General features: G+C 48.1%; 1 protein-coding gene across 1 annotated transcript; it reads left to right on the forward strand.

Moving 5' to 3' along the window:
• The first annotated feature begins 1986 nt into the window (after positions 1-1986).
• Positions 1987-4541, forward strand: HOXA5 (homeobox A5). Its single transcript, XM_068972982.1, has 2 exons — positions 1987-2592; positions 3613-4541. Exons 1-2 carry the CDS (start codon positions 2031-2033, stop codon positions 3861-3863), a joined length of 813 nt encoding a protein of 270 aa, XP_068829083.1. The 5' UTR covers positions 1987-2030; the 3' UTR covers positions 3864-4541.
• Positions 4542-14818: the final 10277 nt, after the last annotated feature.

Genomic DNA, 14818 nt, shown 5'->3' on the forward strand with positions numbered 1-14818 from the left:
ACGCCTGGGCAGGGACCAGGCCCGCGCCGCAACCTCCCTTGGCTTTGCCCCCTTGCCTTCGCCTGCTCCCCAACTTTTCTTCCCACCTGCTCTCATCCGGGGGGCTTTCAAAGCTTCAGGGGAGCCCGGCGCTTTGCAAACGCCTCAGCATTTATTTCTTACAAGGAAAAAAAAAAAAAATCCCACACAGCCAATCTCAGCGGTAGAGCGAGGCGCACTGCACACACAGTCCCGATCTCCCAGGCTGCCCAAGGCGGATCCGGATCTCCGGGCCCGCCCTGAATCCGTCCCCGGCTCTTGTATTAGCGCCTCTGCACGCCCCTGAGCTCGGGTCGCGGGGTTGCTGGAGAGGAAAGAACCCGGGGACCGAGCCCGTTTTGGTGTCTGGGCGTTTCCGCCTCAGTTCCTCGCCAAGTCCCAGAGATCTTGATCACCAAATCAACCCCGACTACTGGGAAGAGGGGCCTAACGTCTGGGGCCCCAGCTCTGCCGTGGCCTTCCAGGCCGTCCCAGACAGGAAGACGCGCGAGGAACAAAGGGGGACCGAGAGAGCCTTGTCTCTCAGCCCCGCGCGCAGCCTTCCGTGGAAAAGAAACAGCCTCAGCCCAGCCGAGCCAACCTGGGCACGGGTGGAACTTCACAGCCCTGGAAGCGACTGGGCTCCCCGAAGGCTCTGAGCTCCGGATTCCGGCTCCCCGCCTCCGATAGCGCCGGCGCTGCCACCACAACAGCTTTCAGGACCTAAGGAGACGGCCCAGAGCCATGGGAGCAGCGAGAGTCCTGGTTTTCAAACGTGCCAGGGGCGCCTGAGATGCTTGGCCTCCAGCGGGGAGAATCCCCCGCCTCGCCTTTACGCTATATTTGTGATTTACTTTCGTCTTTCAGAACCCAGAAAGATAACCACGGAGGTACTAGGCACTGCCACAAAATGCTTTCATTAGTGCCCTCATTTTACTCCTGGAGGTCTAAGCAGGACCCTAACAATTCGGCCCACGTATCCCCAGCCCCAAACAGCTTCTGTGGCTGTGAGGAGCCTGGGCCCACTCTCTGGGTTCACGGAGAACCCTCCGACTTGGGGCCGGCTTGGCTGGAGGAAAGCGACTGGGTGGTGAAGATTCTCCAAGCTGGATACTCAAAGCAAATCAAGTAGCAAACTAATGACAGGAGAACCATATTTACACGCAAGAAAAATCGACTCTGGTTATAAAAGTGTATGGAATTTGACCTCGCCTCGGAGAAACACTACACAAAAGCTATCTTTAATAGACGCCTGTCATTTAAGAGCGGCAGGGACACTGCCCCTCACGCGCTCGAAAAAACAGAGCCATAATTGTAACTGCTGCTGCGGGTAGGATTTATTTCTCCAATTGGCTAAATGGCCACCCCCCGCTTCCCCGAAGGTGATATCTGTATTTTCAAATTTCAGAGCTGTCGGCACGACGGGCAGAACCGACCCCTATCTCGCCACAAAAACAAGAGGGGCTACACAGCGGGGAAATAAAGTTGTTGTAAATAAAATTCAAGTCACCATCTTCCCCCAGTCCTCTGCATCCTCGCCGGGCACGCGATCGGCAGCTGACGGCCTCACAATTGGTACATCCTAATGGAACTGCGAGGGAAATGCAATAATTTTGCCATAATGGGCTGTAACCTCAATTCGACCCCGGCCCTCGCAGCCCCGGGTCGGAAGCGGAGCGATGCGCTCTGCCTCCAGCGGGTGGCGCTCGAGTCCGACTGAACGACGGCGGCGGGCGGCGGGCACGCGCCTGGGGCGCGCGCGCCACCCCTCTCGCCTCCACCCAACTCCCCCATTAGTGCACGAGTTTACCTCTAGAGGTCATCAGGCAGGATTTACGACTGGACAACAAAAGCACGTGATTCGAAGTCGTACCCCATATTTGGGTGCCTACGTAGGAGGGAACCAAGTACATGTCCCAGTCATTTCCATAATTCATCATAAATTGTGCAAGGGTGCTATAGACGCACAAACGACCGCGAGCCACAAATCAAGCACACATATCAAAAAACAAATGAGCTCTTATTTTGTAAACTCATTTTGCGGTCGCTATCCAAATGGCCCGGACTACCAGTTGCATAATTATGGAGATCATAGTTCCGTGAGCGAGCAATTCAGGGACTCGGCGAGCATGCACTCCGGCAGGTACGGCTACGGCTACAATGGCATGGATCTCAGCGTCGGCCGCTCGGGCTCCGGCCACTTTGGCTCCGGGGAGCGCGCCCGCAGCTACGCGGCCGGCGCCAGCGCGGCGCCCGCCGAGCCCAGGTACAGCCAGCCGGCCACGTCCACGCACTCGCCTCCGCCCGACCCGCTACCCTGCTCCGCCGTGGCCCCTTCGCCCGGCAGCGACAGCCACCACGGCGGGAAAAACTCCCTGGGCAACTCCAGCGGCGCCTCGGCCAACGCCGGCAGCACCCACATCAGCAGCAGAGAGGGGGTTGGCACGGCGTCTGGAACCGAGGAGGACGCCCCCGCCAGCAGCGAGCAGGCGAGCGCGCAGAGCGAGCCGAGCCCGGCGCCGCCCGCCCAACCCCAGATCTACCCCTGGATGCGCAAGCTGCACATAAGTCATGGTAAAGCCAGCCTTTTCCTAAATCCAGCCGCGGGGGTGCGACTCTCGGTCCTCCTCCCATCTCCTTTACCGCCCTCTCTCTCCCGGTCTCTCTCCTGGTTTCCCCTCTCCCAGCCCGGTGGAGCCTCTCCCCGCCGTTCTCCTTCCCCTGCCTTCCTTCTTCCTCCTTCTCTTTGCAGCGCTGGGCGCTCACGAATGGGGGGGTGGGCGGGGGGAAGGGGGCCGTTGGCCAGGCAAGTTTAGACGTTGAAAGAGGGGCAAAAAGAAAAACAAAAACATATCGAACCCCAGCGCCTCGGAACGCACTGACGGGTCAGGCCAGTCGAGCAGGGAGCAGAGGGGTAGAGGATGGTAGTAGGGGCCGTGAATCGGGCTTGTCAGGGAGGATAATTTATGAGGAGGGCTACGCTGGGGAAACAGCGTTACTAATTAGAGTCCCCGAAAAGGGGCTTGGTTGGGGGGGGATCATCGAGGCGAGAGCTGGCGAGATTCTGAAGTTTGGGCGCAGGAGGAAGAGCAGGAAAGGAAAGGGAAGAAGGGGAAAAAAAAAAAAAAAGAAAGCAGGCGCCCCAAGCGTGCAGGCTGGAACAGGAGGCGCCTCGCGTGGCTGGAACTTTGAGGGTGACCTGGAGGCCACTTGGGCGCACAGAAAAGGGCCTTGCTTTGGTGGGTGTCTGAGTGTCGGGCAGCCTGAGAGGGCTGTGCCCTGCCTCGGGACGCCAGAGGCAGGTCCAAAGGGCAAGAGAGGGACGGGGGAAAGCCGGGCGATCCTCCGGGGAGCGGCTTCAACCTCGGATAGGCCGATTGTTCCCAGAGTCCAAACCGTATTGTTTTCTCTCTAGGAAGGAAGAGGGAAGGAAATTCGGGAGGGAGGGAGGGAGGGGTGGGCGGGCGAGGAGGGAGGACTTGTTGAGCTTTTTTCACGTTCCCTGTCCAGGACCCTGGCAGTTCCAGCTGGCGGACTTTTTGGTAGCCAGAGGCTGAGGAGTGGGTGGCTAAACCGCTGACTTTTCTGTTGCAGACAACATAGGCGGCCCGGAAGGCAAAAGGGCCCGAACGGCCTACACGCGCTACCAGACCCTGGAGCTGGAGAAGGAGTTCCACTTCAACCGCTACCTGACCCGCCGAAGAAGGATTGAAATAGCACATGCTCTTTGCCTCTCGGAGAGACAAATTAAAATCTGGTTCCAAAACCGGAGAATGAAGTGGAAAAAAGATAATAAGCTGAAAAGCATGAGCATGGCGGCGGCGGGAGGGGCCTTCCGCCCCTGAGTATTTGAGCGTTTAAAGTACTGAGCAGTATTAGCGGATCCCGCGTAGTGTCAGTACTAAGGTGACTTTCTGAAATTCCCTTGTGTTCCTTCTGTGAAGAAGCCCTGTTCTCGTTGCTCTAATTCATCTTTTAATCATGAGCCTGTTTATTGCCATTATAGCGCCTGTATAAGTAGATATGCTTTCTGTTCATCTCTTTGTCCTGAATGGCTTTGTCTTGAAAAAAAAAATAGATGTTTTAACTTATTTATATGAAGCAAGCTGTGTTACTTGAAGTAACTATAACAAGAAAGAAAAGAGAAAAAACACACAAAAAGTCCCCCTTCGACCTCGTTTAGTGCCAATGTTGTGTGTTGCACTCCAGTTGTTTAACTGTGCATGTGAGTGGAAGTGTCCCTGTCTCAATAGCTCCAAGCTGTTAAAGATATTTTTATTCAAACTACCTATATTCCTTGTGTAATTAATGCTGTTGTAGAGGTGACTTGATGAGACACAACTTAACTTGTTCGACGTGTAGTGACTAGTGACTCTGTGACGAAAACTGTGACTCTGAGCGGTGTGTCCCTGCGTGCCTTTGTAGGACCCTTTGCACGAACTCTGGAAGTGGCTCTTATAAGCGCAGCTTCAGTGATGTATGTTTTTGTGAACAAAGTTACAAATATTGTCCAAGTCTGGCTGTTTAAGCAAACTGTGATCAGCTTTTTTTTTTTTTTTTTTTTTGGTATTTGTTTTTAAGGAAAAAATACTGACTGGAAACAAAAAATAAACTTTCTATTGTAAGTTCTCTTGGTCTGGTTTGTGCCAAATAGCAAGCGGCTCTTTCTGCTCTACTGTCTGTTTGATGCGGGGAGGCAGTGAGTCTGGCTACCTGAGCAGCCTTCTTGTGCAAGGGGACCTCAAATCAGCAGCCTGACCCGCGGCCTCCCTAACTCTGACCCAGCAGAGAGTTAGGGCAGGAGGTAGAAAAGCCTTAGGTGCTTGCAAAGCCTGAGATTGACCTGCCCATTTCTGAGGAAACCAAGTTAACTGGCTGGGTACGAAAAGAAAAAGGAGAAAAAACCCAGGGCTTTGTTAGCGGCCCTCAGGGGCCCACACAGTTGCTGTCTCTCTCTGAAGGCCATCCTAGGCCTCCACTTGCTGAAAAGGCTGCAGTGTCAAGCTATGGCCCCCAGACCCTTTACCCCTAAACCACCCAGGCACCCCTTCCCACTCCTCACCCTCCTGAACCCAGTTGGCTTTTTTGCTACAATTAATTTGCTACAAATGGAAGGTACTTACCCCATCCTAGCTTGAGTGGGAAACGCCTCAGAGCAGCTAAAGCAGCAACTAGAGATTTGCACATTTACCGACTGCTTACACTGATGTCGTCTTTCCTTTTAAAAGTTATAAAACAGTAAACTTTATAAGCCCCAGTTCCGGCTATATGACATTTGGGTGCCAAATGAATAGGGTTTTGTCTATGAATTAGATCGTAAAATCATCCATAGCACAGACAGATCGGCTCACTGGCTATAAAACGTCACGTGGGGCCATTAAAGTAAGTTTTATGGTTTTGGGGAGTTGACATCCAACATTATATACCACATAACATATAATCTCACTGACGCTGGACTCCATTTGACTCTTTTGCAGGCTACGTGTGCCGCCTGGTCATTCAAATTGTCAATTTTAGGCCCAGAAGTGTCCAAACCACAAGTTCTCAAAACTCTCTGAAAAATGGCTACCTCCGAGTTAAGGTAAGCTCGTCCCCTGAGCGCTTTCAAGTTTATTTGTACTCTGAAAACTTTCTTTCTCCATCTTTCTTTCTCTCTCTGGTTCAGTTAACTCTGGGGTTGCCTCAGAATTCCAAAGGGGAGAGCAGACTTTCCCTGGCTCAAATGAGGAGAGCCAGGAGCTAGCTTCGGAGGCACCGCGGTGCAAGGCGCCGGCCGCGCCGCATCCCCAGGCCTAACTTTAATTGCTGCACCAGCGCGGATGTTAATGACTTCCGCTGCTCTCACCGGCGTGCAAAAAGATGATTTTTGTGTGTTAGTGGGCCTGCATGGGGCGACTGGGCAGGGTGGCCTCCATCCCGGGACTGGCGGGCTGGGCTCTGCGGGGTCTGCTGAGCCCTGGGTGGGGGCTGGGAGCCCCGGGGGGGGGGGGGCGCAGGCCGCGGGCGCCGAGGCCGCGTTGCGCCCGGGCGCGCTGGGGAGTTTGAAAGAAAAGGCCGAGCAGGGCCGAGGAGAACTCTGGCGGGATTCCTTACGGGGCTGTGGCAATACGTCTTCGCGGGCCGGGGTCATTTGGCAGCATTGAATCGAGGCGACGGCCTTCGGGGCCGGGTCGCAGGCCGGCTCGGTAGAGCCCGAGGGTGGCAGGGGCCGGCGGGACACACCTTCAGGCTGGGCCCCAGGGTTGCCAGGCCGAGTCCAGGCCGCGGGCATCTGCGGGACGCTGGGGACCATAGGTCCCCACCTGAGGGGAGGGCTCAGTATCCCCTGCCCCCCACACACACTCGGGATGAGGCCCTGAACCTTGTTTGCCTGCACGTTCTTTTTATTTCGGTGAGATTGTTCTCACCCGCCTGTGAGTCTAAAGCAATAAACTTTATGGCCGGATTTAACTTTAGTCTTTGAATCCCCAGTCTAAATGAAAGGAGTTACAGCGCTTTCTTTTCTTCCGCCTTCCCTTTCTTCGCCCTCTCTTCTTTCCTTTTCCTCTCCTCCTTTGCAGGATTAAACCATCCAGGCACAGGACCCTCAAAAGGCAACTTAGCCATCTCCCTAGATAACACTTAAGATTAGAGAAATTTATTCCCCCTCAATGTACAGGCAAACTCTCTGTTGCAAACTGTGCCCTGAAGTTTGGGGGGAAATCGAAGTGTCTTCAAGGCCCAACTTAAAAGCCCCCAGAGCCATTAGGTTGTTTTTCCTCACACATCATAAAGGGTAGCTTAGGGGAGAAATTGGTCGTTTGTCAGTAGGAGACTTCCGCCTTTCTTTTGTTAGCTGCTCTTTCTGTTTGATCCCAGGAAATTTACATAATCTATGGTTTCCAACAGTTCCCAATATTGCACCAATGGGTGAGATAAATTTTTCCTGGGTACAGTTGCAGCTTGTTTTCAGCCACCCTTTCTGGACCCAACCCCCTACATTCTTCAGTGGCAAAGCCATGACTGGGGACCCTGTGGCCTGTCCTGGGTCTTTTCTCTGAATGGGTACCCACAAGGGATTTAGCAGATTTTCCCCAACCTGGATGAAGAACTAAGCCAAATCCCCCAGTCCAGAAATGAAACAGAAATTGGGATCTTCTGTTTCCAAATGCTTTTCTCCTTAGGGAAGTTTTCTGCAAGTGCTGACTGTAAAGTAAAGTCCTTCAAGTGGAAACATATAATGTGTAATTTGGAATTTCTACAAATTTTCTTGTGCAGAGGCCACTTTCACTCAACCTAAGTCCAACAGATGTCCCCAAACTCAGAGTTCCAGAAAGCAAAACCTCAGAAGTTTTTTGAAAAATTGAAACCCTCCCACAAGTCCCACTCCTTTTGAGTAGTGGGAAGGCAAATCTCTGAAGTCCTTTCATGTAACCTATTAAAGTGAGCATTGATAGTTCAGCACTTAGGATGATGGGTCTGTATCTTAGTCAGAACCAGAATATTAACTTTATTTGGGTTCTCTTTTATTATATGTTTGTGAGAATTCTGGAGTCTTTGTTCTGCTGCTCTGAGTTTCGGGTTCTTTAATGGAAAACACTGGGTTCAGGTTTTACTTTAGTTACTTATTTGGTGATCCTGCATGAGTGATTTCTTGGTAACTAAAATTAGTGGCAGAAAAAAAGAGGGATAGTGCTCCTGACAGGTTCATTTAGGTAACTTGCCTGGAGGAAGTGTCCATACCACTTCGTGATCACATCCCACCCTGGGGTGTGGGAATGGTCAGAAAGGCTCTGGACCAGTATCACACAATATGGGGAAATCTTTCCCATGCATTAAGAAAAAATATGGGCTATAAATATTGTCAGCTTGCTTAATTCTGTCTATTGTAATTATCATAAAACTTTAGAGTTTAAGAGAGCAGGCCAACGCACATGGGGTTAAACGACTTTAAAAAATAGAGCATCCAGTCAGACCTATGTGAGCGGTATCGGAGGAATTATTTTTCTTCCTATTTTCATAGGAAGCATCATAAAGAGGATGGCTGGTTATCTGCTTGTTTTGTAGATAAAGTTGTTTTTTTCTTGTGCATTCTTTTGGGGTTGTTTTTGCAGAGGAACTTACCTAGGAAAAAAAATCTCTTGCCACACTGAGGGTTTTATGAAGACATCTAGCCTCAGCCGATGGCTGCAGAGTCTGTCTGTGATCCTAGCCTTGTAAAAGGAGAAGGCATCGGAAATGTGCCGGGGCCCATTTGTTTCTACAGGCTGAAGAGACAATATTTCCTGAACTATAAATATAATAGGAAGCTTCTGGTCACACTTACTTAGGGGTTTGTTAGGGTTTCCATGGTCTAATTTCACAACATTATGCCAAGATTCCTTCCCCCTCCTCCAGCTCTTTCCCCCTGCTTCATTGTTGGCATTCTGAGAGAACAACACAGAAATTTTTACTAGAAATGGAGTCATGTTCAGTTGTTGAGACGTGAAGAGTATTATATCCAAACAATTAATGAAGGGAGAGCAAATAACATCCTGAAAGATAGGCTATTAAAGAGGAAAACAATTCTTTTAGCTTAAAAGATGCCCTTCAAAGCCTCTCTCCCACCTTCACTCTGGTGTCTGTCTGAGGTTTGCCCACCATGGAGAGTGCAGAACGTTGTGGGCGCCATGCCTTTGGCTTCTAAGGCAGAACGTTTTTCTAGACAATGACAAAACTATACACGGGGCTTCCAGACTGGGCTGAGGGGGTCTGCCTAGGCTCCCACCCACATAGGAGAGGGGAGCCACAGTCCTAGCCATTCTAAACCCCAGGACTGGAAGGTCTGCCTAGGTCTGTTTTATTTGGTGTTTTTCCTGCAAAGAAAGCTGCCTTTCCCCCACTAGTTCCCCTCCCCACAAACCGGTCTTTTCAGTAATAATATTTGTTATGAAGGTTATTGGGTAATTATTGCGATTTTGTGAAGCAGCCCTTGCTGGAGGTGAAGTCTGTCATCGCCTAACAAATGACGCCCGTGCAGTTCACTGCCGGGTTAAGTAAATGCAGAGAAGATAAATCTGCACACCCTAGGAATCGCCAGCAGAGCACGCTTTAGTACAAGTTCACAGTCAACTCTCCTGCCTGGGCCAGCTCTCCCAACAATTAGGGCTGCGTCTTTATTTTTAAATAAAGGAAAAGTCTCCAGCTTCCATTGCCTGTTTTCTCCCCATCTTCTTTTTTCTTTCACTTTTTGCGAGGGTCCCCTCGAAAAAGCCTTCTGCTCCAAATTTTCCTAGTAAATGTAATGATGAGTGATTTTAAAATAATCTCATTCCTATTTAAGTGATGACAAAAGGAGGCAGGAGGCCGATTCAACAGGAAATACAGTTAAAAACACACAAAAATATCCAATTTGCCCTCTTATTCCAAAAGGCAGTGGCAGAGGCAGGGCATCCCTGGGCTCCTCCCGTTGTGGAGGGTGCTTCCCCTTGAAAGAAGAGGCATAGATTTGTGTATCTTTGTGGTTGTAACTGCAGGTCAAAAAGTTGAGGGTCAAAAGTTTACGTTGTGCAGCACTCTTAGTCATCTGCCCAGACAGAGTTTGATGTCAATGTTAGAGCTGCGATCTTGACTATCAGCACAAAAGATAAAATGGCTCGGAGTGACGCGTGTATCACGGTATGGACTCCAGGTGAACCCTAGTGGCTGAATGACCTCAATTACGAAGGAAAGGATAGAAAATTCCTCTTTTTAAGAGTAATACATGCTGTATTTCATCTTGAATTATCACTCCCATTCTAAGGGAACAGCAGCAGGTAAATAGGCATAGATTATTGAAACACCAACACTTAGATGCTGGAGAATCTAGGAATCTGTGGGTTTGTCTCAAAATAAAAAAGCTGAAAACTCAGTGGACCTTTAAAAAAATTATGTAGGAAGTTGCCAATGTTCCATCATACCTTCAAAGGGAAAAGAATGGAGAAGGAAACTTCCTCTCTTTGAAAACTGTGATGTTGATGGGCTAATTTTTTTTTTTCCTTGTTAGTACCTATAATGATCCCTAAAAAGTGTGTGAAAACAAGGGCAAACACAGGCACTGCTTGCAAAATGTATCCTTTGCCATTTTCAAGCACAGAATGCTTTTTTTCTGAAACTTCCACTCACTAAATGCTAAGAGCTGGGAAGGGGAGAAAGGAAGTGGAAACCCTCTACCTCCCCACCAATGAGAAAATGCTTATTGGTACCAGGAAAATATTACTGTTGTCAAACGTTTTCTTTATGCTTATTGTTAACCCTACATTGAACGGAAGAGAAATGCTACAATTTATGGGTGAATAAACTGTAAATAATATGCCATTTGGAAGGTGAAATCCACAAATGCCAGATCACTTCATGAGACCACTGTGACAGACTTCTGTTCTCCAGAAAATACTCCTTAAAAATACATTTGGAATAAAAGTTAAGGAGAGGGGAAGCAAGCTAAGGAGGGAGGGCAGGAGAATAGGAAAGAAAGGGAATAGTGTGTGAGGGAAGCCAACTGGAACCATGCCTTGTGTGTGCGTTGCAGCTGGAGAGCTAAACAATATTTTATTTTTCATGCACCTATATTAACCTTAAGTGCTGGTGCCATTAGCATCTATTTTCTGGGGGACATGGTTTCCTTTTCTATGTATTGATCTTCAAGTAATCTATGAAGGGAAACAGAAGAGAAAGATGAAATTGTTTCCCCTAGGTTTTTCTTTTAACTTTGGAGATAAGCTAATTCAACTACTCAGAATATAGATCTTTGGAGGGACATTTAAGATCATCCCACTATAATCTGCTTGATTGGATTTGCTGGTGCCAGGTACCTTCAGTGGTATAAATATTTCCCAAACACTGCCTTCCTGGAAGTAGTCAGATTGTTTCCACTGTGCAATGTGTAAAGTTTTCACTCTGGCCAAGAGCTTGAAGCCAAATGGGGTTATGCCAGATGAGAACAGAGGAAAGGGAACAACTGTGGTGACTGCTGTTACAGCAGTAAGCACTTCACCACATCTGGGCCAGTGAGATGAAGAAAGCAGAAACCCCCTGTATTCCTCACAAAGACAATTATGTGTCTCTTCTAGAAAACCTTGTTATTGGTTAAAAACGTGCCACACCTTAGGAACATGTCAGCTTCAAAAAACTACAGACACCTCTTAGCTAGTTTTTCAAGTCAAAGAAAAGGTACCTGCATAAGTTATCACTTTTATTTTTTTTTTTAGAAGTTATCACTTTTAGAGTGCTTACTTTTTTTAATTTGGAGGATTTTAATCTTTAGGCCTCTGACACAACCCTGGTTAAAATTTATATCTAATCCAAATATGAGTTGCATATGACTTATGCCTGGGTTGTGTTCATTAGTATAAACTACTGTTAAGGAAATTACCCCCAAAACAATTGATTATCAAATGGCTGATAAAGTATTGCTTCTCTAAAATCCTATCGAGTATAGGTGCAGGGCGGGGGGTGGGGGGAAGCCCTCAAATGCCACCATCAGGCATTCTGAAATTCAGTCTTTCTCCTGAGCGCTCCAGAGACGTGCTTCAGATAGCGAACAGTCAGTCTGAGGAACTCTAGCTCTAGAGAACAAAGGACAAATACAGTCAATACATTCCATAACGTTTACATTTCCTTTGCTTCCCCCTCACCCCCACCCCTGCCTTGATTTTCCCTGAGAAGGAGTAACCTGGGCAAAGCACCCTGCTCTCTAAAAGGCACTGTATAGACCTTTTAGAAGCGCAAAGTCCAAGGCCGAGGTGAACTTCAGGTCAGCGCGTCTAACAAATATGAAAATGTCGGCTGGTGAAGGGCGCGCCTTGTGATTTAACAAAGACTGTCAAATGTGTAAGATTAATAAGAAACAAAATGCACACGGTGTCACTGTTCGGTCACTTTGAAACTTGGGACAGGGTTGCATTCAAGAGGGAAGGCTGTTCCAAATATATTCAAAATAATTCAAATCAAATTCAAACTAAGCTGCAAAACACTGCCTCCCTCTCACCCTCCCTCTCCCTCGGACTCCCTTCGCTTTCCTTCTCCATTTGGGACTTGAGGACATGATGAAAAGTTATTTCACTTAATGGGATTTTAAGAAAGCTTTCGTTAGGAATATATGTTATCCCTGCACATGGAAATGAGGAAATATGCTTACCAGTTTCCCAAGAAAAGGATAACGCTTTCACCGTGCTTGGGACTGGAGCCAGTTGGTGTGCGAAGATTTGTATGCTCCCACTCTGCTTGATTTCAGGGCATCCCATCTTCTTTTGGGCAAGACTCTGCTGGTAAACTTCAGTTTATTTATTAATTGAGTTAGTTTCTTCCTGGCTTTATGTTGGTGTCTTGAATCTTGTGTGAAGGCAAGAGATTTTTTTTGTTTGTTTGTTTTTTCAAAAGATTATTTCATTCAGTGGAATGATGCTATGGCTTGCAAAGAGAGATTGTGGAAGGATCAAAAAAGGTACTGAGATTGTTTATTACAGCCATAAATCTTGCAGTAAAATGTCAAAATGTCGGTGTGCGAGATAACACTTGGTGGTCCTGGCTCCGTTTGTGTTTATGATAGGAACCACAAAGACAAGTTACAGGCCTTGGAGGGATTCTGTGTAAGCCCATCTTCCTAAAGGAATAGAGCCACACAAAACACAGGCGCAGTTAACTCGTTTAGGTTAACCATATACAAAACAGTGCCTGAGCCTCCTTAATACTTTTAAATAGAAACTGGGTAGAAGGTTCTGAGGCTAAACAACATGAATTTTGTGTTTTAGTGTCTGTAAATAATATTGAACAGACTTGGTTAAACCCTAGTCTGATGACACAAGGAGGGAGGCAACATTTCCTTGTGAGGTTTTTCCTTCCCTGAAGCTCAGTGAGCAGTTTTGCTAATTACTTTATGTATGTATATATTATTCATGTTATATAGTATACATGTGTATATATTATTTTTCCTTGCGGTACAGAGATATTGGTTTAGGCAGTTCTATCACAGGCTAGATATTTCCCTTGAGTCTAAAGAGGATGTCTAAAGATTACACTCAGTGTTGATTTCTGTCTGTGGCTTAGGTTTCATTTGTAAAAATTTTTAGGACGCCCCATGTCGATGGACAACTCTCTTCAAATGTGGAAAACCTCTTTGTACCACTTCAGGATGACTGCAGCTAGAAAGCTAACATGATCCCTTTTTTAACCTCTTTTCCTAAATTAGTTTAAAGATTAGTCCCATATAATAGGCTTTATGTGGCCAGGCATTAAAGACTATCCATCAAATGGATATATTCCAGCATTTAGTAACTCATATGAGTAACCCATATAAATGAAGACAGAATTGACATTCCTTTTGAAGTGTCTCCAGGCTTAGGCTCTCACTTTCCTTGTCTGCGTTCTAGACTGTTGTGAGAAGGCTGTTTATATTGCTCTTTGAAAAATCAACTAAGGTGCACCAGCTGAAAAATACTTGCTTTGCATGCCAGTATGAAAGTATTTTTAGAATGGTAACTATGGTACTTTGCACTGCTTTAATCTAGGCTTAAAAGAGGATCTAGGTGTGTCTATTACTCAGAAAAGGAAAGAGAAAGTACATACTTCGAGTAAGGCATCAGTATTTACTTCAAAGATCAACATTAGGTGGAATTAATAAGTAATTTATTTGTTAATAATGGCATAATTAGTTTACCCATCAAATTTCAATTACCAAATGGCAGGCAACAGCCCTCTCTCTCCACTTTCCAGAGCTACTGACATCGTTAATATGCTAATTTTCAGCAATTCAGAAATTATAGATTATCTTTAAATATAACTTTAAAGTCAGATACAGCCTGGAAAAGGAACACCCGAAGACAAAATTCTTAGCGGGAAAAGACCCGTCGGCACAATGCCTATGATAGCCTTAGCTTGTTTTTGCTTGGAGATTGTTCTGAAGTAGGAAATTGTTGGTCTCAATAGTGGATTTTGTGAAGGCATCGTCGCTTCTATCCCCACCCTTGGGCCACTTTCTCTCTCACAATCGCACCTATTACATTCGAGCATATTTAATTCTGAATCGACACTTCCATCAAATGAGACGCTATTAGGAAATTCTTGTTTTTCTTAGGGAAATAACCAAATCAATTCTGCTTCTAAAAGGAAAAAAAAAGCTGCTCATGGTTGTATTGGAGTAGTCTTGTTTCAAATCTAGGGGCCGATTTCCCTCAGCTGCTTACCCACCCACCCTTTTTGGCTCCTGCCTGACTTCTCAAACAAGGTACAACGGTCGCGGATGCGGTGAGCACGATGTGGGGAAGGAATAAGTTGGTGAGAAAACCGGTCTGTTGGCTCCATTCGTTTTATTCCGGGGCCAGGATGAAAAACGGAATACCACCCCCCTCGCCTCGGTCCCCACGCCATTCCCTCCCCTAGGCGGCCTCGAACTCTGGAGGACTCCAAGCCTGGGGCCCGAGGTCAGCGCTGGGCCGCGGTCGCATGGCTGCCCCGAGGCCTAGACCAGGGCAGGCGTAGGGCTCGGTCCCGGCATGCGAGAGAACCAGAAGCCTGTGGGCCCCGAATTGCCAGCGGGACTCAAAGTTGGGGGGTTGGAGGACCAAAGCGCCAGCTCCCTCCCTTCGGCTGAAGTGGGACAGCAGCATCCATCACCCGCCCGCGCGCTTCCTGATCCGGGTCCGCGCGCGCGGCGCGCACATTGGCGGGGGCGGGTCACGTGGAGGTACGGGGCGGGACGCGCGCCGGCCGGGACAGAGGGCGCGCGCGCGCGGGGGCGGAGGAGCGCCGCGAACTTCGGTGGCGTCGGCGGCGGAGGGAGGGGGAGGGGTGGGTGCTTGACAGCGGG

The sequence above is a fragment of the Capricornis sumatraensis genome, chromosome 5 (genome assembly GCF_032405125.1).
Source record: "Capricornis sumatraensis isolate serow.1 chromosome 5, serow.2, whole genome shotgun sequence".
In the NCBI taxonomy this organism is placed as follows: domain Eukaryota; kingdom Metazoa; phylum Chordata; class Mammalia; order Artiodactyla; family Bovidae; genus Capricornis; species Capricornis sumatraensis.